Source organism: Molossus molossus, unplaced genomic scaffold, assembly GCF_014108415.1.
Source record: "Molossus molossus isolate mMolMol1 unplaced genomic scaffold, mMolMol1.p scaffold_m16_p_4, whole genome shotgun sequence".
Taxonomy (NCBI): domain Eukaryota; kingdom Metazoa; phylum Chordata; class Mammalia; order Chiroptera; family Molossidae; genus Molossus; species Molossus molossus.
In genome coordinates this window covers 88,263,474-88,289,703 of record NW_023425377.1, presented here as the reverse complement: position 1 = coordinate 88,289,703, position 26,230 = coordinate 88,263,474, and the positions used below count along the sequence as shown (strand labels likewise).

Here is a 26,230-nt window from a genome sequence, read left to right as displayed (position 1 = left end):
CTAAAGCCCTCTCTGGTGAGGCTAAGTTGGTTGAGCATTGTCCTATGCACCAAAAAGTTGCCTGTTCAGTTCCCTGTCAGGGCGCATGTCTGGTTTGCCAGCTCAATCCCCAGCAGAGGGCATGCAGAGGGCAGCCGATCAGTGTGTCATTCTCACATCACCGTTTCTCTCTCTCTCCCCCTCTCCCTTCTCTCTCAGAAAAAAATCAATAAAAAACATATATCTATCATTTTCACATCTCTGTTTCTCTCTCTCCCCCTCTCTCTCAGAAAAATCAATAACATATATCTATAGATGATAGATAGATACATAGATAGATAGATATTTTAATTTGATAAAACTGGGGGTTTTTGTTTTGTTTTTGCTTTTTTAAATGTTATTTAAAGTTTGGTTCTATCCTCGAATGAAAAATATTCCTAGCTATGCCCTGTGTATGAACTTTCAGCTTAATCCATTTGTGATTGTATTATTTCTCTGAGCCTTCTCTCAACTGTGCTTGGTATGTGTTCTCTCTTTGTACCATGATTTCTCTGGCAATCAGCCAACTTTATAGCTCACTGTGATGTAGAGCCTTATGGGGGAAAAATCTTCACTTACTATATAAATAGTTTTCTAACAGGTCTTTTTTCAAATAATTTTTAAAACAAGTTTAAGAGGAAGCTTGACAATTTTTAAAAACTTTATTCAATCATATGCTCAACATAGGAAATAAGGAAAACCATGAGATAAGAAAAATTATCATCTCACTACCAGAAGCAACTACTACTTTTAACTTTCTTTGCTTCTAGTCATTTCTATGCCTTTTTTTCTTTTTCATATTTGAGAGCATATGATGCAACCAGTATGTATAGTCAATGGATGTATACTGCTTTTATTTATTTATTTATATTTAGTTTTTGCATTTATTGAGATAGAGTGGGAGGGAGAGGGAGAAAGAGAGAGAGAGAGAAACATCGATGTAAGAGAGAAACATCGATTGGCTACCTCCTGCGTGCCCCCTACTGGGGATCGAGCTCGCAACCCGGGCCTGTGCCCTGACCAGGAATCGAACAAGGACCTCTCAGTCCATGGAACAGTGCTCATTCCATCGAGCCACACTGGCTGGGCAATGTGTACCACTTTTAAAAAGCTAACATTATAGCATAAGGATTTTCCACAAGAATTATTTTTCTTAAATACCTTTATAGTTTTGTACTATTCAGTCATGTAAATGCAGCATAATTTTCTTGACTATTCTCTTATTATAGGCATTCTGTTTGTTTCTAGTATATTTTCTGGTATATGCTGCAGTGAACATTCATGCATAATGTCTTTTCTGTAATTAGAATGATCTCCCTTGCATATATTCCCAGTTCTGACATTTTGTAGTCAGAAGGGATGAATGTTTTTGAGGCTTTTGATACATACAGCCAGATGGTTCTACAAAGGACTCTACCAACATTATACTGTTTGTCCTTTTTTTCTAAGAGAAGGTCCAAGATCTCTGTCACCCCTAAAAAGGTTGAGAACCACTGATGTATGTTTATAAAAAGAGATTTTCTGTTTCTTGAAGGTCCCTGTCATTTAACTTTCTAGAAGCCTAGCAACAAGCATAGACTGAAATAAAGTGCAAGAAATTTGTTGAAAACATGATCGTAATGAGACCTACATGTGATCTCCACTAAGGATGCCCATCAGGAATACCAAGGTGCCTCAGGGAGTAGAAATGGTGGTAACTCTTCCTTAGTGTCAACTTGATAAACCTTATATTATTTACTTCATTTGTCAGTGGCAGACAAATAGATTTTTGAAAACCATTCCATGCTTCTGTGAAATCAGAATAACAAGCATAGTGGATCGGTTTAATGTTTGTATATGCTAAAGTGACTAACCGAAAATAACTTCTTTTCTGTTTTTCTCTGTAGGAATAAAATCACATGAGATGAGCATACCATTCTAAGATGTGCTGTATTACATTTTCCTACATCCTGATAGTTACCTAAGCTACTGGGCCTTATTGTTAGGTTTTATTACTCTTTGAAGTACTAATGGGAAGTTTAGTAGTTTCAGAAGCTTAGCCCTTTCTGGGCTATTTTATTATTAATTCTAGTTAATAGCATTGTATTGGTTTGAAAATAAAGGAAATTTTTATTGAAATGAAGTTACTAAAAGTAATAGTGATTATAAAGAGTATATTTAGGTTTTTGCATTTTAAAAATCTTGAGGGTAGTTACCAATTTATATACCTAAAAGTTATGAAAAACTTGTGGCTGCCCCCCTCCCTGGAGAGAAAAAGTGGTTAACATGGGCTCTGGAGTCAGAGACCCTGGGTTTGAATTCTTCCTCAACCACCTCCTCAGGGTATGGCTTTCAGCAAATTACTTAAACTCTGTGCCTCGGTTTTCGCCTGTGCAGAATGGGATAATGATCATACCCAGCTCAAAGGGTTATTCAAGCGTGAAAAGAGATAGGTATAATGCAGTTGGAACAGTTCTTGTTACATTGTAAGGGTTCTTCTACCTCTTCCTCACCCTATCATTATTGTCATCATTGTGGTCTTTGTCTTGGAAATCAGCATAAAATAAAACACCTTCAGCCCAGATGGTGTGGCCTGAGTGTCGACACAGGCACCAAGAGGTCACTGGTTTAGTTCCCAGTCAGGGCACATGCCCAGGTTGTGGGGCTTTATCCCCAGTGAAAGATGTGCAGGAGGCAGCCGATCAATGTTCTCTCTCATTGATGTTTCTGTCTCTCTCCCTCTCCCTTCCTGTCTCTCTAAAATCAATAAAGAAAAATATTTTTAAAAAAACAAAAACACTTTCAGTGATAAATTGATCTACCTCTTGGTTTTGTTTGTCTGTTTTTTATCTCTTCTATTTTTCTTGCCAAGCCTTGGGGAGTTCTGTACCAACTTTGACAATGCTTTGACTGACACCTTGCCAGGCTGTCTTTGGTGTGGGCCATAGCAACAGGGAACTTCTTTTTCTGTTCATTCATAGATACCAAGATAAATATGCTGCTTACCTTCATTGTACAAGGTCAAAGAAGAAAATCCTTTTTTTTTTTTTTTTCCTAATTTTTTTTTCTCTTTATTGATTTTTAGAGAGAGTAAGGGAGAGAGAGATAGAAACATCAATGAGAGAGAACATTGATTGGCCACCTCCTGCATGACCCTTACTGGGGATTGGGTCCACAACCTGGGCATGTGCCGTGACCAGGAATCAAACCGGCAACCTCCTGGTGCATGGGTTGACGTTCAACCACTGAGCCACACCAGCTGGGCAAAGAAGGAAATCTTTTTAACAGAAAAAAATACTAAGTGACTTAGTGTCAACAGAAGATAGTGGCAAAATAAAACTGATGTGTTTGGTTAGATTTGGCTGTTCCAGGTACTGTGCATATTATTTGCCAGAGTTTCACCCTTAGTTGCAAAGGGATATCAGCTTTCAGTTGTACCACGTTGGCAGCTTTTGTGTGACCAACTGAGATGGATTGGAAAGTGTCAGAGCTGCTAAACTTAGTGTATCTGATTGACTGGCTTCTCTCGACTAATTGATAGAATTATTTCCTGTTGCTCACCAGCTGCTATGGCTCCTTCTCCCAAAGTGCCAAAAAGTTTCTTGAAATGATCTCTCTAATTGTTTATAAGGTTTTCTAGAAAGAAATAAAGTAATTATGAATGTAGTTGTGATAAAATTAGAACATTGCTTTCCATTTCTAACAGGTAGAGGTTAGCAAGATTAAGAAATGGAATTGATAAGATTTCTTTTTTGTGGCCAATAACATTCCATTGTGTGTATGTACCAGCACTTCTTTATCCACTCATCTATTCGTGGGCACTTAGATTGCTTCCGTATCTTGGCTATTGTAAATAATGCTGCAGTGAACATGGGGGTGCATATATTCTTTTTAATTCCTGGTTTGGGTTTCTTAGAAAATATATGCAGAAGTGGAATTGCTGGGTCATAAGGGAGTTCCACTTTAAATTTTTTAGGAATTTCCACACTGTTTTCTATAGTAGCTGCACCAAGTCTGCATTCCCACCAACAGTGCATAAGCGTTCCCTTTTCTCCACATCGTTGCCAGCACTTGTTTGTTGATTTATAATAGCCATTCTGGCAGGTGTGAGGTGATATCTCATTGTGGTTTTAATTTGCATTTCTCTGTTGATTAGTGATGTTGAGCATCTTTTTATATGTCTATGGGCTCTCTGTGTGTCCCCTTTGGTGACGTGTATATTCAGGTCTTTGCCCACTTTTTAATTGGGTTGATGGACATAGAGAGTATTATGCTAAGTGAAATAAGCCAGACAGAGAAACACAAATACCATATGATAGTACTTATATGTGGAATCTAAAGAACAAAATAAATGAACAAATAAAATTTGAAACACTTATAGATACAGAGAAAAAAGCTGATGGAGGCAAGAGGGGAGGGATTTGGGGGGCTGGGGTGAAATAAGGTGATGGGGTTATGAAGTACTAACTGGTCATTACAAAATAAGCATTGGATGTAAGGTAAAACATAGGGATATAGTTAACAATATTGTCATAATTATCTATGGTGCCAGGTGGGCACTTCAGTTATCGGAAGGAACACTTTGTAACCTATATGAATGTTTGCTGCGCTGTACACCTGAAACTAATACAAAATAGTGTCAAATGCAAACTGTACTAAAAAATAAAATAAAAAATGTTTTAAAAGAAATGGAAAGCTAATTTTAAGTGAACTGCATCGTATTTGTAATGTTCCCATGTACGTATAATCTCTTTACTTCATGATAAATCAGAGAATAAATTAGGAAAGCACCAGGTATTGTTCTCTGTGAAAGCAGATATGGTACAGGATCCTGATACTTCTTTGCATTTCATAGTCTGCATCCTCATATGTATCCTAGAAAACAGACGGTAGTGTTTGTGGATATATACCCCGCGGGGGTTCCCTTGCTCCTTTCCCTAAATGTTACTTCTTACACCATGGAAAGGAAAAAATGGAGCTCTGGTCTTATATGTGGGCCGCTCCTCTGAGAAATGTAGTAAGTTCCTCTCTGATGATGTAATTATTCTCTGTCTTCTTCACAGAGCCATTCACGGAGCCATTATTTGATAAGTTTTTGGTTAGAGTAGAATGTCATAATCATGAACTTGATTGTGAATTATTTGATTTTATTTCATGGCCGCAACATACTTTTGGTCACAAAAAGGCAAGAGTGTCCTTTAGTGGGGGTTTGAGCAGCTCGGAATTCACAGCACTGCATCAGTCAGAAGTCAGCTCAGCGGAGGGCAAAAGCACCTTAGTTCTTACCTGTGAGAGAGACTGACTCAATTCTTTATGTAGAATTAGTTCAGAAGGCCCTGGCTGGTTTGGTCGAGCAGTTAGAGCGTCGGCCTATGGACCGAATGGTCATGGGTTTGATTGGTCAAGGGCAAGTACCATTCCTCCTATTTCACGTGCTTTTGGGGGAAACCATAACCTATTACATTGAAGGAGAAAAAAAAAAAACAAAACAACCTAGCCCATTAATATCTCATTGTTTAGAGTGTCAGAAATGGTTGTTTCTTTTGTGTAAGGACTTGCCAAAGACAGACTTTATAGTGTGAGGGGAAGCAGAACAAAGAGCCATTAATGTGTATATTAATTGGACATTTTTTAAAGGCCCTCAAATTATATTTTTGTAATTTTGTTTTGTAAATTTCTAGAAAATAGAAGTCATCATCAAGCAAATTTAAGTCAAGTGGGTTAGCATTGTGGCTAAATGCTCAGGATTAGGAGTCACACAGACCAGGGTTCAAGTCCTAGATCAAGCACTTACTAATTAGGTGACATTGGGCATGTTATTTCATCTCTCTAACCATAGACTTTCTCTATTATAAAATGTGAGAATAAAATTACAGAACCTATCTTAAGATTGTTACGAAGACTGGAGTATATAACATACTTAACAATGTCCAGCTTTTGTATTTTAAAAAAATCAACATTTTGTTGTCTCCCACCCCACCACTAAGACCCATTAAAAATAATAATAATAATAAAGTACACTGTCCTTTAGAAATGGGGAGCCCAGGAGACATCATGTTTCTTCTTGAACAGGTATGATTGTTTTCACGTGGGTGTAGGAATAAGGAAAAAAGGAATGTCAGAGAATTTAGGAGAAAAGACGTTATTATGCATAACTATATAAGATTCTTCTCAGCTAGAACTTTTAATCTGGATGAGGAAGAAAAAACTAACACATAGGATAGAGGATTATACAAGTATTAAGGAGCAGAACTTCATAAGAGGAAAAAATATCACTGGAAGTAGAACAGATGGCAGGGGCTGAATCTTTATAAATGGAATTGGAACTGAACCTAGGAAGAACGAGCAGGAGGAAACCAGGCCAGTGCTGTGGGCTGAGGTTGATAGCATGAGCCAAACTCTAGAAGCAGGACTGAGAACGCTTTTTTAAAAAAAATTTATTATATTTATTGGGGTGACATTGGTTATTAAAGTTATATAGGTTTCAAGTGGACAATTCTGTAACACATCACCTGTGCATTGCATTGTGTGCTTACCACCCAGAGTCAAGTCTCCTTTCATCATCATAGAGTTGACCCCCTTTTTCCTCTTTTACCTCTCCCCTCCCCCTTTTCTCTGGTAACTACCATACTACTCTCTGTCTGTGAGTTTTTGTTTGTCTTGTTTATTCGTTCATTGCTTTCAATGTTGTATCTCACATATGAGTGAAATGATATGGTTCTTGGCTTTTTCTGTCTGACTCATTTCGCTTAGCATGATGTTCTCAAGATCCATCCGTGTTATCACAAATGGCAGTATTTCATCTTTACTTGTGGCTGAGTAATATTCCATTGTATGTCAGTTATTAGCTACATAAAGATGTCTGCCAAATGTCTATTCTCCAGTTCAGACCCCTTTACTGAGATACATAATATATGTTCCCATCTTCTCTTGAATATTTCAGAAGCACTTCAAACTCAGCATATCCGAAAGGAATTTGTCATCTTCAATTTTGGCCCTGCTCAATATTTCTTCCTTCCGTGAATAGCATCCAGATGTACAAATTGGAAGCCTTAAAGCCATCCCTGACATCTCTGTCTCCTTCACTAGACATATCCAGTCCATCATTACATTTCTTCATTTCCTAATTAGCCCTCGTCCACTCTGGCCTCCTTCCAGTCTGTTCTCAGGCTTCTCAGCCAGTAGGCTCTTTTCAAAATGCTGCTGCCCCTTCCAGGAGCATTAAAACTATGAACTGGCTTTTCTTTGCTCTCATGTTAAGACCACACTCATTACCATGGACACCACACCTTGCTTGGTGTGGCCGCTACCTACCCTCAGCCTCACCTGGCACCAGATCCCCCTGACTGCACTCCAGCCACAGTTAGTCCTTCTTACTTACCGTAGGCCTTTTTTGTTGCTGTTTAGCAAGAGTTTTATTTATTTTTAATTAAATTTATTCTGGTAGCGTTGGTAATAATATTATGTACATTTCAGGCATACAACTTTATAATTCATTGCCTCTGTATTGTGTACTTACCAACCAAAAGTGTGTTTCCTTTCCATTACTATCCATGTGACCCCCCCCACCCCCCACCCTTTATCCAGTTTGCCCTCACCTATCCCCCACCCCCTCTGGTAACCAACATTCTGTTGTCTGAATCTATGAATTTGTTTTTGTTTTGTTAGTTCATTTGCTCCTTTTTTGTTTTAGATTCCATGTATAAGGGAGATCGTAGCATAGGCCTTCTTGCTGTAGGGACTTTGTAAAAAATGCTTCCTACCTTCCTGGAATACTCTTCCCTCCTCTCTTTACCTAGTTAGCTCTCCTCATCCTTCAGATCTCTGCTCAGTAATCCTTCATTCTCCAGGAAGCCTTCCCTGCTTCTTAGATTAGGTCAACCCTCCTGAAAGACCCTTATAGCACCATATTGGTGTGATTATTTGATTATACGTCTCCCCACTGGACAGAGCTGCACAAGAGCAGAGGTGCATTTGTTCATCCTTCTAGCTCTGTGGCCTGGCACAGAGAAGATGCTCAGTACATGTTTGTCAATCAATCAGACATTCCTTTCAAATGTCGAGGGCAGAACATGAGGATCTCAGAAATGCCTCTAGCACTCTAGATAGAAAATAGTAGGATATTCCCCTCTGTAGCTGGGTAGGAGATCACTGCGAGCAGTCCTGAGGCCCCTCCGTGCGCCTGGGGCCTCCTTCAGTGCTGTGTATCAGCTGGCGAGTGAGCCCTGCCGCAGAGCCTAGACTGAGAGACTTCCTTGCCTACACCGGCAAGCCTGGGAGTTCTCATTAATTTAACAACTTGCCTGCAGTTTTTAGCCCTGTTGACCCCTCCTTTCTTGAAATTCTCTCCCACATAGCTTTTCCCAGTGTTTTATTTCTGAATATTTTTTTTACCCACCTGAAAACATCTCGGCTCCTCTCCCCATTCATTTGCTCCATCAGCATGCTCATTCCAGAATTCGCCCGAGCTGGCATGCACTGAGCTGGCAGGCACCCCTCTCACGGCTGCCGTTTCTAAGAGGATGAAGTCTGAACCTCCGGCATTTCGTAAGAGGCGCTCTGAGGCACTGCCAGTATCTCCAGTCTCATCTCCAGCCACCTCCCCATCTGTCCCCTGTACTTGTTACACAAAACCGTTTGGAGTCTCCTGTATATCCCATGTTCTTTTATGCTTTTGCGCCTTTGCCTCAATCCAGAATTGCTGCCAAAGCCCCCGCACCCATGCCCTTACCTCCCAACCATTCCCACCATCTACGTGCTGGGGAGTGAGTGTCTGCTGTTTGTGGAAACATAGATCATGTCACTTACAGCCTTCTTAAGCACCCCTTTCCCCAGGCTGTGACTCCCTCAGAGGCAGGGCCTTTTTGTGTAAGTCTTGAGAGTGCTTGGCAGATATTAGACCGGTAATAAATATTTGGATAACTGAAAGGACAGTTCTTTTATCTTGTAATGATGCGTATAAATACTATTCCGAATGCCAAGTAACACTCATGACAAACTAGAGTATCGCTGGCTGAGCGTTCGCTCCTGAGATCAGGCTTGCTGATAACGGAACAGTAAAATGTCAAGTTTATTACATAAATAACCTTGATGTGCTCTGAATGTGTTTTTTTCTGTCTCACATAGTTATGTTTCCTTGTCACACCCTCCTAAAACGGGTTTCTAGTCGGGACATGGTAGTAAAATGTTGCTTCACACTTTAAATTGATATATCTGCCCTGAAAACATTGAGGAATTTTTTTCTTGAGGTGATTTTTTTCTTCTCAGATTTGCAAGAGAAGATTCTTACACCAATCAAAATGAATGTGTTCCGAAGTCCCACATGGCAATACTTTTTTATGAGCTGTTACGAAAGCCAAGCTTCAGGGCAAAGCAAGGAAGCTCTAGAGGAAAAGCTGTTTTCTGCATTTCCAGCTGCAAAACGTAGTAACATTTCATGTGGGAGTGATGTATTCATCCTAGAATTTCTCCCCTAGAGGGATAATAGGACATTGCTTTTTCAGCTTTCAAAAGGGTATTACAAACATTCTCTCCCAACACCAATAGCGCATTTGACCTCATTCTGCTCTCACTCACTAAAATGTTTTTTCCTTGCTATCATAAGAATTATTAATGATTCTGTCGGTGATGTGATTTCTGATAAAGTTTTCAGGGGGCTTTGGAAGTCATTATGTGCTTTCGCTGGGGTTGCCAGATGTGGAGCAGAATTAGAATTAAATGGTTTTGGCTTTGGCTGATATTACATTATGAAATGCATTGCTATTAGAAATGAGATTCAAGGGAGAGGACTAAATAAGCACTTTCCTGGTTTAAAAAAAAAAAAATGTCAACAGTGTGGGCCCAAGGGTTGATATTGGGATTGCTCTCTTAAATATTTCACAGATGACCTAGAAAAGAGAGTGAAAGGAGATTTTCAGCTCTTCTAGGTAGGATAGTAGAGCTGATTGGCACAAGCTGAAAGAAAGTTCCACAACATTATGTGAGTGGGCACAAGAGGAGCAGATGGGACCTCATTTCAATCAATTCAGCATTTAAGTCGTTCCGCCTTCTCCACCTGATGAAATGCTGTGATTGTTCTGTTGAAGCGTCTTATTCAGCAGGGTTAATTTCTTATTTCTTATCCTACTAAGCTATTTGGCTTTAAAACGTATTATTTTCTCTCTCCATGTGCATACATGACATATATGCATATATAAATTATTCAAATGTTTAAAAGTTTTCATAGATTTTATTTTTTAATCCTTTTCTCATTGCTTTGCTTTTATTTTTTTGTCTCCTCATTCATTTCCCAATACCTTTCTTATTTTTAGACAGGTCATTTTGTAGAATTAACAGGGTAGATCATTTACGATGAAATACTGACGTTTTTTATTATTTTTTATTTTTTATTTTTTTGAGAAAGAGAGAGGAAGGGCGAGAGAGATAGAAACATCGATGTGAAAGAGAAACATTGATCAGCTGCCTCCTGCACACCCCCTACTGCAGTGGTTCTCAACCTTCCTATTGCCGGGACCCTTTAATACAGTTCCTCATGTTGTATGTGTGCGCATCTGCATGTGGGCAGACCCGCCTGGAGACCGATAGAGGAGCGATGTCTCGGTTCCTTAGACCATCAGAAATATGTATTTTCTGATGGTCTTAGGTGACCCCTGTGAAAGGTGGTGCGACCCCCCTGAAAGGGTCATTCGACCCCCAAAGGGGTCACGACCCACCGGTTGAGGACCTCTGTGGGTATCGAGCCCGCAACCCAGTCATGTGCCCTTACCAGAATCAAACTGGGACCTCTCAGTCCATGGGACGATGCTCAGTCCATTAAGCCACGACAGCAGGGCTGAAATATTGACATTTTTATTACAATATTTTGTGTAACTTTTTTTTAAGAATGAAAATACCACTCAGGGGCTTTCTTTTTAAAAATGTCTTAGCTCCCACCCTGGCCGGTTTGGCTCAGCGGTTAGAGCGTCCACCTGCGGTCCGGAGAGACCCAGGTTCGGTTCCCGCTAAGGGCATGTACCTCGGTTGCAGTTTGTCCCCGGCCCTGGTTGGTCGTGTGGGTGGCAGCCACTCGATGTGTCCCTTTCACATCGATGTTTCCCTCTCTCTCTCTTCCTCTCTCTCCCTCCCACTCTGTCTGTACAAAAAATGGAAAAATGTCCTCGGGTGAGGATAAAAAAATAAATAAATAAAAAATAAAAATAAATAAATAAATAAAAATGTCTTAGCTCCCAAACAGAGAAAGTTAAAATATACCCACTATATCCTTTTATGATATATTTAAAAATATATGTTATATATTTTAATATTTTATATATTTTAAGAGATAGTATAATCTGCCTTTTACTACCAGCGGGAGATGGGGCTTTACTTTTTTTTCAATTCTCACCAGAGGATATTTTTTCATTTATCTTCAGATAGAGTGGGAGGGAGAGAGAGAAACATTGATGTGAAAGAGACACATGGACTGGTTGCTGCCCACACAACCCCGACCAGGGCAAGGGACCAAACCACAACCGAGGTACAAGCCATTGACTGGAATTGGACCCGCAACTCTTCCGTCTGTGGGCAGACGCTCTAACCACTGAGAACAGCCAGGGAAGAGATGGGGCTTTTAAATGACATTGCTGTACCTTGAATATATAGCCCTTTCTTAATGTCTATGCTCTCACAACTGCAATAAATAATGGCATAAATTTGACAAATAAGCTTCATCACCTTTTGAAAAATACTACAAAATTATTTATCGATCATTTGTTTCATATTCATGTTTGATTCTTAAAATTCAGTTCAAATCAGCTAAAGATTTAAGATTAAATATTCACGATGAGAAAGTATATATTCATGAGCTGAGGCATGACTATTTGTTAAGATCTCTGAAATAATAGAAATTATTTGGATTTATAAATGTTTAAATTTCATGTGTTTCATAGACTTTTGGCTAGCTGTCTATGATAATACTATAACTTTGATCTGGGCTATTACCCAGTCTTATGAATAAAAGTTTTCATAAAAGGATAATCAATTTGTTGGTGTTTTTTTCCCCTATTGTAGGCATTAACCTGTTTTTTTGTTTGTTTGTTTTTGTTTTTTGGGGGGGATTAATTGCCCATTTATTTTAATTCTCCCTTGAGTATTACCAGATATTTTTCTGACTTGACTTAGAATCTCTTTCCTATTACTGTTTTACAACAAGAACCATATTTAGCAGGAAACCATTTGCAAGATAAATTGGTCTGGAGGACCAAGACTAACTGCCGAAGATTTACCTTCTCGTGTTTAATTAAAGCACTCATTTGCCATATTTTACTTGCAGATATGCATCATTTATCCAAATCTGAAGAAAAGAAGAAACCAAAAAAAAGGATTGTTCAAATTTTAGATTTGTAGGGAGAGTAATGTTTTTTAGCTATCTCATTTGGAGTCCCAAAATGCTAGCTTAACCCAAACCAAGCAGTGGCATAGACAGGGTGTCCGAAGTCAGTTTATAGTGCAGCAGGTATTAACAGCTGACCCACAGCCAGGTGTTCTCCATTCCCTTAGTCCATGGACAAACACGCCCTGAGTACCTACTGTCTACTCCGTGCTTGTGACACATGCATGGATTAGTACACTCATGATTTTCAAAGAGCCCTCTATCCAAATGTTAACAGACACTAAGGCAGGGCCGGCCCAAAGGGCCCTGCTAGAAACATTCAGAGGACTGGAAGGAGACAGGGAGGTTACCTGGAGCCCGTTCCTGCATTATAGACTGCTGGCTTGAACCAGTGGGTACTTAAATGGTAATTTCACATTTATAAACTAGAACATTAGAGATTATAGTATTAATACAGAGATGGATTTTGTGTGAAATCTCCTTTTTTTCTATTGTAATTTTAATTTATATGATGAAATTGACTTTTTTTTATTACTAAGAAATTTGCAGTTTACCCTGATACCTTTAAAATTGCAATGCATTGACATGGTTTTTCAAATTTTTAATTTTACTGTAATTTTAAGTAGTTTGAACACTTACTTTAGCTTGGTTGAACTAAACTTTGTTTTTAATTATATTATTATTTCTGAGGAAATGTAATGGATTTTATTACCCATGCTTACTGATACTACTGTCAAAACCACTTTTAAACTATATCTAATCACTGGAATAATCTATAGTATAGAAGATCAAACATAAAAATTAGAATATTTTTGTATTTCAGTTTCCCTTTTTAGTATAGCCTCTTAGCTCTCAAACATTTTATCTCTCTCTCTCTCTCTCTTTTTTTAAAAATTGATTCGTTGTTTCACTTATTTATGCATTCATTGGTTAATTCTTATAGATCCCCTGACCAGGGATTGAACCTGCAACCTTAGCATATGGGGTGATGCTCTAGCCAACTGAGCTACCTGGCCAGAGCTGAATCATTTTAAATAAATGTATATTCTGTAAAGAAATTCATACTTGTTCATTCAGTATGGCTTCTAGTGAAATAAAGGTAATATTTCTTATCAGTTGAAGAGTGATTTTCCTGAACCTTGAATGAAAGGGCACCTTTTCATAGAGATAAAAAGAAAAATATACTCATATATAATGTTCACTGATATGAGTGATATTACATATCAAAACTTATTTTAAGAATTTAAACTTGAATACTTTAAGAATACCATATGAAAATCCAAATCTGCAAATGCTTAGTAACTAGTTGCACAATCATGAAATTTATTGGGAGACTTTTATAATGGAAATCTCTCTTTTATTAAGATGATTAACTGAATCTTCAAAAATGTGATATAGCTTACTTTTTAGAAAGAAGGCATTAATTTCAGTTTATTCACAATAGTACAGAATAGATCTGCATTATGTGCTGTATTTTATATTTTGCTTATTTGCTTAAGGAGGGGTGGCATTTAATTCACTCAGAGTGCCTTTTTAGGAACCTGGTAAAATCTCTCCAGCAGGTGGTTAAAACTGCAGCACTGACTCACCCATTTGTAACTGTGGTTGTCATAGTATGTCATATGTTTTGAGAGTAAAGAACAAAAGGTATAATCATTAGCTAGTATGCAATAACAGGTCTCCATAGTCCAGAGTCTCAGTGTTTCAGCCCCTACAGTAAGTCTGGGTCAGGCTGGCTTACTGTGTAGTACTTAGCCTTGGACTAGTGGTTGCCCTGCCAAAGTCTAATATATAGTGCTAGAGCTGCTGACCTGATCTCTGTTGGTGGAGCAGTTACTGTAATATCAACCATACTCTATTCTCCATTATGTTACTTTTTGGCTTATATCCTGGCCTGATACTTAGGGGGGGGGGGGGGGAAGAATAGGAATTTCTCCTGAGTCTCTTTCATGGGATAATTCTTCTATCAGAATGTAATTGTTTTTCTTACTGATAAGCCACACCCTTCTTTTATTTTCAGTTCTGCCCTAGCTGCCAACAGAGACATTGCCATTGGCTTAAATCTCTTCCTGGTTTACGGGTCTTTAAGTGTACTTGGAATAGGGTCCTCTTCCATCAGGGAGGACCTCCTAACTATTCTGTTTAATCTCGGGTTTATCCATTTTAAACCCTGATTAAACAAAGATAAAGTGCTTGCCCCTTGCCCTTCCTCCCATGCCCAGGAGGGCCACTGACTCCCAATGCAGTCAACTCTCAGTTCTCTGAAAGGAGCAAAAGTAGATGGTCTTCAGACTAATTTTAGCATCAAGTCAGCGGGGGACAAGTTAGCGTAGAAGCCAGCTCTGGGTAACCAGAGAGAAACAAAGGCACCAAGTCTGGAGCACCACACCCCCCACCCACATCCTGCCGCACATCATAAGAGTCTGGGCAGGCCCGGCCTACACCCTCACCCTGTTTCTTCTGAACTCCAGCCCCTCTTTGTTTTGATCACCTCCCTCCCTGCTCTCTGCCTGTTTCTTCTGCTCCTCTAAGGTGAGTACGTGCACCTAAGGAAAGGATGCTGATGTGATTTTTCTAAATAAAGATGTTTGGTGGTTGTTCTTTTTTATCAAGAGGGTTTTTAAATCATAGAATTAAATTTAGCTTGTTATGATTTCAAGTTCTGTGGCACATGAAGAATGATAAGCAAAGAGTGTGTGTCTTATTAGCAGTGGCCACTTTCTAAAAGTTAAGTTGTAATTTCTCAGTCCATCATGTGACTGCAGAAGCTTATCATTAAGAGCTTCGTTTTCCAGGGTTTCCCTATAATTTCAAATCCAAACAGGCTCATATTACTTTCGCTCTAAAGACCTTGTTTCTAAATCACTTCATATTCATATAATTTCTGCCAAGTCATGGACACACTGGACAAATATCACATCTGAGTAAGATAAAGGGTGAGGGAAGAACTTTGTAAATTGCTAGGTGTAAAGTGAACAGCCTGGCCTGATTTCTGATAATCCCATATTTCCATCTGGTGACAAGTGATTGCATTTTTTTTTTAGTACATTTCCACTTTTATGAACATACTGATCTTAGAAGATTATCTACCAATTCTCTTTTCCATTTCTCGTCCCCAATGATTCACTGATTTTTACTGTAAATCAGCGGGTGCTTATGAAGGTATCACAGTACCAGTGAGTCCTAAAGGCATCTGCTAATTTTCATTCACTCTCAGGATGGAGTAAGTAGTTTTCCTTCTCAGGGTATATACTGAGAGTGGTTATACTGCTTTATAGCCATCTTTTTAAATAGTATAACATTAAGATTTGACATGATTATTCTTGACTTGGGACTAGACAGACAAGTCTCATATTTGGGTTTGCCTTCGAATTTAATGACATACAGGCTTTGAGAAGTGAGCAAATGCTGTTTTCTTTCTGGTGAATATTACATAGCATTATTAAGAGTACAGTACTGTGCAGAGAACATAAAGTTATGTCCCATTCTCTTGCTGAATCCAAAGTATTGCCAAAAAGGTTATCCAAGCCCCCTTTCCCATTCCATATCCCCCGTTCTCTCTTTCCCTTTTCTTCTTAGAGTCGGTCTCATACCCAAAGAAGAAATTTCAGGATTCATTTATTTATTCAGTAAACAGTTACTGAGTATTTACACGCCAGGATAAGTACTGGTAGTCCGTGGTGACAGCCAGGATCCTTTTTTTTTTTTTTTTTTTATCCTCACCCGAGGACATTTTTCCATTTTTTGTTCAGATAGAATGGGAGGGAGAGAGAGGAAGAGAGAGGGAGAGAGAGAGAGAAACATCAACATGAAAGGGACACATCGAGTGGCTGCCACCCGCATGACCAACCAGGCCGGGGACAAACTGCAACCGAGGTACGAGGTACGTGCCCCGAACACGGGTCTCTCCGGACCGCAGGCCGACACTCTAACCGCTGAGCCAAATTGGCCAGGGCAACAGCCTTGATTCTTACACTTTTGTAGAATTTACAGTCTAGTACAGGGGACAGGGGTGGGGCTGGGGGTTGTTCCCATCACCTGTCTTTGTAAATAAAGTATTATTGGACTACAACCATATTTACATATCCATTCGTTTCTGTGGCAGCTTTTGCACTGTAATGGCAGACTTAAATAATTGCAGCAGGGACCCTACAGTCTGCAAAGCCTAACATGTTTTCATTTGCCCCCTTGGAAAAGTTAACCAACCTCTGCTCTAGCGGGTATGGTGGAGAAATCAGTGCAGGCTGACGCCTGGAAAGCCTTATCAACCTTGTTAAGCAGGATAAATTCTCCTGAGGGAAGTGGGCCAGTGGTGGAATGTTGTAAGCAGGGAAAGTAACATGTTCATATTTCAATTTTAGAAGTCACTGTGGTTGCTGTGTAGAAAAATACTGAAGAAAGACAGTAAGTGCATGGGTTAGAATGAGAAGCACTAAGCATAGTGGTTAAGAGCATGGGCTCTTGAGCCAGACCCCCTGGATTCACATTTTGACCCCACCATGTACTGATTCTGATGTTAGGTGACTTCTCTGTCAGATTTTCTGTCTATAAAATAGGGATGCTAATCATAAACCTAACTCTTGGGGTTAAATAAGTTAATATATGTGAAGCACTTAGACCACAGTGTTTGTCATCGTCACTGTTATTGCTATTATAGTAATCCTGTTAAGAGGTGAGAGTGGTGGAGAGAAGTGGGCAGATTCAGGAGCTACACAGGTGATAGAATTGACAGGAATTAAGTGAGGGATGGGATGTTGGTAACGCAGATACAAGAGAACAAGAAGTGAGGGTGAAATTCAGGTTTGTACTTGATCACATGAGTGGATGGTGGTTACAGTCCCCACAGTAAGAAAGACCATAATTGAAAGAGGTTTGTGATATGGGGTCAATAAGAAGTTCAGCTTGGGGTGTCATAAATTGAAGTACCAGATTGATATTAAGTAGAAATGTTCAGGAAGCAGTTGGCTATAAGGTCCAAAGATCAGAAGTGTGTTGTGGGCTGAGGAAATGGATATAGAAATGATCCATATAAATCTGGTCTCCCAGCTTGGAAGAGAATCAGATAACCCAGAATGAGGGTGGAATGACAGGTAGACTTTTAACAGAACTGAAAAGAACACCAACATTTAAAATTCAGATAAAGAACCCTTAAGTCAAGAAAAAAATCAAACAATTTTTGGAGGAAGATAAGCATGAAGTTTGAGTCTATTAAATATTCTCTTGTTGATGTGGCTGAATTTGAGAAATATTTCAATTTTCAATTTTTATGTTAGCATAGGCCATCCTACACAACTTGGCTATCTTGATTTCATGTACTAGCATATTCCACATTCTTTGCAATCTTTTCCCTGTGGAATATTAGGCAAGACAGTGGATGTTATGGTTATGGATGTTGACCTGTTCAATCTACTTTTCTATATTTTTGACATGGCTTTCCTCTCTTTTCTTTTTACCTCCCTAGTTAACCGATCCCCTAGGGCTTTAATGCAAAAAAAAAAAAAATTGAAGTTGGGGAGAATGTGTTTCTCTTTTTTGTGTTATATTTGCTTCAACATCAACAACTTGTGTCCAGGATCTTAGATTTTTGTAATGATTTCTCTATTTTAATTTGTTTACAACAATACCATACGTGAGTATAATTTTGTAAAGAGCCGGGAGATGAATTGGAACAATGGACCCTTTTTCCATCATCCAATCACTTCTCAGCTTCGGTGCCTACGTCTCTGTTACAGTTAAGCTTGGCTTCCTCTCCTTAGTATGATTTAATTCTCATGAGAACCCTCAGTACTTCATGAATACGAGATTTCTGGGAGGACTGCCTCCTACCTCTTCACCTCTGACCCTTAGTGGGGCTCACAGGCCAGGCTCCAGCGAAGTCCCTCCTGGAGGGTGGCTGATCAGAAAGGCCAGATCCAGAATCCTAATCTACCTATAACACATGCCTGAAGAAAGGCATCATATTTATAGAACCAGGCTGAGTGTTGCACTCTATATTTAGTTTTGTGTTATTAGAAGAAAATTGTGGAATAACTTTGAAATGGACCACAGAGATTACTGGCTATACTATCTGACTCAGCTGTCTACGTTATCTCTCCTTTTATTATCTTTGAGCTATTTTACAATCCTGTAAATGATAGAAAACTGATAGTAATGCAAAAATATTCTTATCCATTGAAAAGGAAATTGTGTACTGTGGAATACAGTTGGTTATTGCCTTCTATGTAGCAAACAAGTTTACCAGTTTTGCATCTATTTGCAATTCTTTGCAGTATTTTTTTTTTTTTTTAAGATTTTGTTTGACCCAAAATCTATTCCAATTGAGCAGCACCAAACTGGAAGTGGTCAGGAGCTTTCTCTCTGCAATATTCTTGATGTTTATGTATTTGTCTGTTTCGTAATTTACCTTTTGACCAGTTGTAACATCTTATGGATTCCCCATTTAATTACGGGATCAACTGAAATCTATGTCCCATGTTTAAAAAAAATTATCTTATTATAGATACACATGTATATTTATACAAGCATATAACCTCTGTAGAAAGATTCACAAGAAATTGCCGGCTATGATGGCCTCTACAGAAGGGGAGGCAGGTAAAATAGCTTTTTACTCTATGCCCTTTTGAATCCTTTGAATTTTGTATCATATGCTTATGTTGACTCAACAGATAGATACAGTTTTAAAATTCATTTCCTAACCCTCCAAAATCAATTCTTAGCTAGTCTTTACCAAAACATCAACATCAACTAAATTCCCATGTGAATTAACTGACTTTCTAAAAAGAAATTTTTGTCCCTAAACAAACTACCAGTAAATAGCAACCTACCTGTCAACGTCATACCCAGAGCCTTACTTCTGTACCTTTTAAAACAAAGTTTTTAACCTTCTTTTTAAGGTAGCTCTAACATTGTAGAAACATTTTGGTCAAATGGTACTAATTCTCTTTTGAATCCATTAAAGGATCACAATCTTAGCATGGAGTGAGGTGGCCGACCAGTTAGCCTATTTTGCAGTTGTTCTAAATTCACCTTGCCTCTTGCCCCACTAATGCATACTCAGTGATCCCCTTGTCTAATTATAGCTAGCTTCTCTCCCTTCAGCCTAGAGGTTCTCAAGCTCAGATGCATGGTGAAATCACCTGAGGAGCTTTTAAAACTAGATGCCCAGACCAATTCTGAGGCTTTTAAAACTAGATGCCCAGACCACAAGGTCTGAGGGGTGAAGCATCAGTATCTTTTAAAGCCACTGGGGTGGTGCTCAGGTTGAGAACGCTGCTGCATACAGAGAACCGGACTGGTTTAGCAGGAACTTCATGTGCCATACCTCAGGAGCAGGAGCACTGTGGATCTTTGACTGAAAATCTGCATACGTGATGAGGAGGGTCCACACAGAAAGGGGGGACAGCCTTTACCGAGTCTCTTTGCATATAAAATCTGTTTCTACCCGGGCTACCTCTGGAGTGGGAAAACTTAGGTAATGAGTGTGATGTAAAAGCCCAGAGTGACTTGGTTGCAGTTACTAGAGGTTTTTTTTAAAAAAAAAAAGTTATCAATTCAGCTGAGGTCTCACTGAGTGGAAAATACAAAATTGGGACTGTTGGGTACACGTCCCTGCCTTGTTCCTCTGCCACCACGGGCACGAAGCCAGCCTAGTGATGGGTGGCACCTAATACCACTACCCCACATGGTTATATCACTGACACAAAGCTGCGTTTATCGAATACCAGTCAGCTGCGAAACCCACATACTGTACAGCCTGACCTATTAAGTGTCTGTTTCTGTGAGAGATCCCAGAACCTCATTGCTCTGACCCACAACAATGTGCTTTATTCAGAGGTCTTTGGTAGAGAATTCGGTTTAGGAGGGGAGAAGTAAACCATGCATCCATTCATTCATTTATTTGGGGATGGTAAGGCAGGGAAACAGTCTCTCTTGGTATGCCCTTCCCTCCCTGAAAGGTATCTTTTAATGGGAAATCCTGATTACTGGCTTGCTTGTTTCATGCTTGAAACCATTTTATTGTTGCCTCAGCCTTTTTTAAAACATGCAAATTGGTATCATAAACTCTGCTGTGGTTTGCCTTCATGTACTCATTGTATATCCCCTCCCTTTTGTATAGGAAGACAGAGATGTCAATAACCCCATGCCTAACCGAGGAGGCAATGGATTAGTTCCTGGGGATGACAGATTCAAACCTGTGGTACCCTGGCCTCATGTTGAAGGAGTAGAAGTGGATTTAGAGTCTATTAGAAGAAAAAACAAGGCCAAAAATGAACAAGAGCACCATACTGGAGGAGAGAACCAGAAAGACATAATGCAGAGGCAGTATCTCACTTTTAAGCCTCAGACATTCACCTACCATGATCCTGTGCTACGCCCCGGGATCCTCGGTAACTTTGAACCCAAAGAACCTGAGCCTCATGGAGTGGTTGGTGGCCCTGGAGAGAATGCCAAGCCATTGGTTTTGGGACCAGAATTCAAACATGCAGTTCAAGCCAGCATTAAAGAGTTTGGATTTAACATGGTGGCAAGTGACATGATCTCACTGGACCGCAGCATCAATGACTTACGGCAAGAAGAGTAAGCACACATCCTCTCCTTTCTAAAATCGGGGCTGCTGTTGTTTTCATAGATATTCAGGTAGATGCTTAGAATGGGAAAAAATGTTATGCCTTTCTTTCAAGGAAATAAGAGGGTCTTTGGTCTGCAAAATGGCCAGAAGGAAGAGAGCTCTCCATTTGTGACATGATATTAAAGGTATGGCGTTTGGAATTTGGGGGTCTTCCTCGTGAGCCCTGCTCAAAATCTGGTCCTCAGACTGGTAGCAGTCTGTGAATTTTCTGTTACCAGTCCACAGAGAGAAAATGAGCTTGTAGCAGGATGTGAATCAACTTTTAGATACCTTGTTTAGTTCAACTGACAATTTCTTAGCACCAAAAATGTCTTGGTGTGTTGCTTTTCATTCTGGACCTAGCTCCTTATTTTGTTGTGGAACCATAGTAAATAGTACCACTGCTGTAGATGTCTTATATGATTAACTAGATATTTATGTTTCCTTTGCGGTTTCTTCCTCAGCACTGAGACTCTTGAGTATGCAAAGGGAGCACCCAGACAGATAAAACTATGGCCTAAACTTTCAAATTCTTTCCATGTAGTTTAATTTAAAATAAAGAATTTTCAAGTCTTAGCTTTTGATAGGTGGCAATTACGGAATGAACTCAAAGTTTCTCTCATTCAGTTTATTCGATAACTGGTTCTACTTCTCTAAGATCTAAATGGTGTCCATTAATGTGGGTGTGTATTTAATTCACTGCTACTAGAAAACTCTCAAAACGTATCCCTGATGATGCATGATGAACAAATCCTCATTTTAAAAGGTTAACCCAGCACTTGCACGCACACACGGCAGCATCCTTTGTGGACACAGAGTAAAATTCTGTGCCTAATGGAGTGCTACTCAGTGGACTTTGGACATTCATATGTTTATTGGAAGAGTGGGGGTGGGGGTGAATGAAATATGCACAAATAGCAGAAGGCATAGAAATATAGAGCTACGATGCTGAAAGCATAACCTCTTTTTTTTTTTCCCCTCACCTGAGGACATTTTTGCATTTATCTTCAGATAGAGAAGGAGGGAGAGAAGGACGAAGAGAGAGAGAAACATTGATGTGAGAGAGACACATCGAGTGGCTGCCACCCATGTAACCCCAACCGGGGCTGGGACAAACTGCATCCGAAGTACCTGCCCTTAGCAGAAACCGAACCCAGAACTCTCTGGTCCGCGGGCCAACACTGCTGAGCCAAACCAGCCAGGGCGAAGCTTAACCTCTTATACAGAGAAGAGTTAGAGAATCTCAAAGGACTGTGAAGGAAGAACATTGGAGCAATTCATTCCTAATCAAAGTAGAGATTTGCCTAGTCATAGGGTTGCCAGATTTCACAAATAAAAATAGAGGTTGCTCAGTTAACATTTGAATTTCAGATAACAATGAAAAGCAGGTAGTATAAGTATGTCCTAAACACAGTATGGGACATAATTACACTTTAAAAAATTATTATCTTAAATTCAAGTTTAACTGGGCGTCCTATATTTTATTTGGTAACCCGTCCAGTCAGCAGGGGTGAGGGTAGTTATTACAGAGTTAGAGCTGCCCTGGACGGACTCATAACGGGACCTGCAATGCCTCCTCTGGGGTTACCTAAAGTAGTTATCTAAAATATAGTGCTCAGTCCTGGCGCTCATCTCTGTTACAGAAGGTCCCCTGAGAACCTGCTGGTGGCGTGCACATCACTATACCGGGGAGAGGGAAGGGATGGGGGGAGTCTGACATGATTGACTTTCCACTACATGCCGGGACTTACTGTAAGTTATCTTACTAAATTCTCACAACCAAACTGTGAGAGCGTTCTTACGTGTGTTTGTAAAGTCTGAGGCTGAGAGCTGTGCCTGCTCTGTGCCTGCCTAGCAGAACGGCACAGCTGATCCACCCCAAGGCAGCGTGGTGTGAGAGCCTGCTCCTTCCAGCACACACTTCCACACGCCGTGTCCTCCGTGCAGTGCTGCAGTCACAGGGTGCGCCTAGCCTAGACACTGAGATTTTAGCCCATGAATTATTTATGAAAGATGTTTTTTTTAAAAACACCAATATGAATCTAGTTCACTTTTCTGTACAAGGAATATGCTAAGAAAGTCAAATGATGTATGAGACGGAGCAGTACACAGGATTAGAGTCACCCTCTCCGCCTCTCTCTCCTTCACCCCTCATGTCCATTCTAGCTGTAAGGTCTCTTGTTTCTACCCCCCCCACCCCCACCCCAGAATATGCCTCAGATCATGTCTGGGTGCCCTTCTTTCATCTCCACCGCCACCACCCAAGTCCAAGCCACCGTCTCTCTCGGGGTCCTGCAGAAGCCTTCCTCCTGGTCTCCATTTCTCTTGCCCCCCACCTTACTCCTACAGAAGCCAGTGTGGTGTTTGAGCCCAGAAATGTAGCTCACCCAAAACCATTCTTTGCCTTCCCCGTGCACTTGAAATAAAACTCGAACTCCTAACCAGCAGCGGTCCCCATGACGGGACCCTTCCCGCCTTGCCACCTCCTCCAGCGGTGCCAGCTTCTCCCGGTGCCTTGCACCTGCTCTTCCCTCTCCCGCGGACGGTTTTCACCTTCTTAAGGCTGTCTCCTTCCCATCATCTGGGTCCCAGTCGAGCCTCGGTAACCATGCTGTCTGATTTGGTGATGCCCAACTTTATTTCCTGTTACTGCTCTCGGGCCATTTCTTGCATAGCATTTGTCAGGTTTTATAATTATATATTAGTTTATTTAGTTGATTGTTGATTACCTTTCTTACTAGATGATAAGCTCCTGAGAGCAAGGAATATGTCTGTTTTCTTCACCAGGTACTTTGAATAACTGACGAGGAGCTTAGTAGTACTCAGTTGGTAAATATTTGTCGAGAGGAGAGATGAATGGGTGGATGGAGGAAGTCAAGTTCAAACCTTGACTTCGTTACCACATAGGAGATCTTAGACCAGTTACTTACCCTCTCTACCCCTCAATTCCATAATCCTTCAAACAGGTCTAACAATACCTTGTCTCTGAGGACTGACATTAGATGTAAATGACATAATGGACTAAAAGTCTTTTATCAAAGGCCTGATAGAAACTTAACTGTCATTGTCATTGATGTGGTACTTTCTTCAGGTCACATGTCTTCTTGTCACATTTGAATGTTTTCAGTTACTACTTAACTTTGATGTGTCTGTTGCTTTTTGAAAACGTAAAATGTCATACACTGCCTTATCTACATCATCTTGCTTTTACCTGTACCTTCCCCATTGGCAACGCCTTCCTTCGCCTTCGATAATTTCAGACACAACACTGCACCCCTCCCACCTCCCTGAGTCTTCTTTGATCTCGTGCAGTTCCTTCCTTTCTTTCATTTTTTTCTCCCTCCCTCCCTTCCTTCCTTTCCCCATTGCATCCCTCTTTCCTCCTTCTTTTCTTTTCTCCCATGTTTTGCCAGTTGTTCTCCATGTTCTTTTTTCTTGCGCAACTGGAGCAGTACCTGGAAATAGGGTCATTGCATGTCCCCGTGTATCATTCCTGTCAGTATGTGTCTTCAAGGGCCCAAGTATCCCTTGACAGATGCTCCTAAACCCCTCTTTAAAATTCTCTTTTCGAGAGAAAAGTTTTTTTTATACTTCAAAATACTCAAACTTAATAACCCTGCCCCCGAAATTTTTAAAAAACTGAATCCAGGTTATTTTTTAAACTTGATTCTTTCTCACACTTTTTAAAAAATGAAATGAGCTGCATTCCTCTGTGAATACTTAAAATTCAACATAGAGCAATGAATCATTGCTAAGAAAAGTTATTCATAAATTAGAATGTGGACAGCCATAAGAATTTTCTCTGAAAGCAAAAGGCCAACAACAAAGAAAACATCCCTAAGTTTTTCACATTATCCAATATGCACATTAGCACGTTTCTGCCTTTACTGGCAGCATGTTGAGAACAGAACACACGTCCACATCTCTCTCACACACTCTCCCTCACGCTCATCCCTCGTGGAGAATACGCACAGGGAGCCCACCAGAGACTGGCGTGGCATTGCTGACGTTCTGAAGCTAGCCTTGTCAGCCCTGTTCTCTTGCCTGTGTCAGGCATAGGGAGAGCCACCTGCCATGCGTGGAACCCCTGCTTGGGCAGTTTGTCCAGCTGTGACATCTGACGCTGTGGTTAACTTGTTCGTTTTTGTGGCTGCTCCATTGTCTTTTCAGATGAATGTTCTTTTCCTCACAAGCAGGACAGGGCTGCCCAGCTGCCAGCATGACTCATAGTTATGTATGTTACAGCTTTGGATTACATTCTCTGGCTGAGTAATTTACTGGCTGTTGATTACTTGTTAAGAGTGAGTAACAGTATTTTGAGTGAACTGGAGGCCAACTTCTTTTTTAGACTTGAGCCAAGAATGACTTCACTTGCCTTCACACTTATTTTCTATAAAAATATATATATGATTTTCTTCACAGTTCAACAGATACTGAGTATGTCCCATAAGCAAGGAGCTGTGCTAGCCCATCAGGGGTTGTACACTGGGAAAACATAGTCGCTGCCTTCCAGGGGCTCACCATCTGCCCCTGGGGAGAAGGGAAAGAATACGGTACTATAAGAGCCCTAGGAAAGGTGTGAGCAAAATGGCATGGTTCAGAGAAATGGGAGGTCAGGGGAAGTCAGAAAAGGATTCGTGGAGGGGACACTAGAGGCGGACTCTGAAGAATGAGTAGGGTTCCCCCAGGAAGAGGTTACAAGCATTGAGGACATGAAGGTAGGCATTGACTAGGAGGGAAGCAAGTGACATCAATTCCTTGGGTCAGGAAGTGTATGTGGAGAAACAAAGCTGATAGGTAAGGTCATGTTTAGAAGACCACTGTGCCATTTACAAAGCCTATACTGCACTTGGTAGTCAGGGATGACCCACTGAAGGTTTATAAAGGGAATTTAGGACTGTCAGAGTGGGCAAGGTATCAAGAGTGGACCAGGGGGTGGAGACCTATTGGAAGGTTAGTAGCATTAGAGTGGGGACTTCAGTGAAGGGTACAGACCAGAAAAGGAGACTCGATGTAAGAGAACAGAAGAGTTAGCATCAGTCAGCCTTGGCAGCTGTGGAGTGGAAGGAGGAATTAAAGGTAAATCCAAACCTTCAAAGCCTGATAACACGAAGAAGAATGGTGCCATTTACAGAAATAGGGTGGACGGCATTGAACAAGCTTCTCTGCCCAACACGTGGTTGCCGAAATCAGTTTGTGCCCTGGTTTTAGGTGAGTTCCCGCAAAGCCAGTCAAGAGGAGGAGCCTGTTTGTGG

The 26,230-nt window shown here is 40.4% G+C and overlaps 1 protein-coding gene across 4 annotated transcripts in view; it reads left to right on the top strand.

Moving 5' to 3' along the window:
- GALNT7 (polypeptide N-acetylgalactosaminyltransferase 7) overlaps window positions 1–26,230 on the top strand; it is a 133,327-nt gene that overhangs the window by 48,448 nt on the left and 58,649 nt on the right. For all 4 annotated transcript variants that reach the window (XM_036282101.1, XM_036282099.1, XM_036282100.1 and 1 more), the window contains exon 2: window positions 20,484–20,944. In XM_036282101.1, the coding sequence (XP_036137994.1) occupies window positions 20,484–20,944 (461 nt within the window). The remainder of the gene's footprint in view (window positions 1–20,483; window positions 20,945–26,230) is intronic.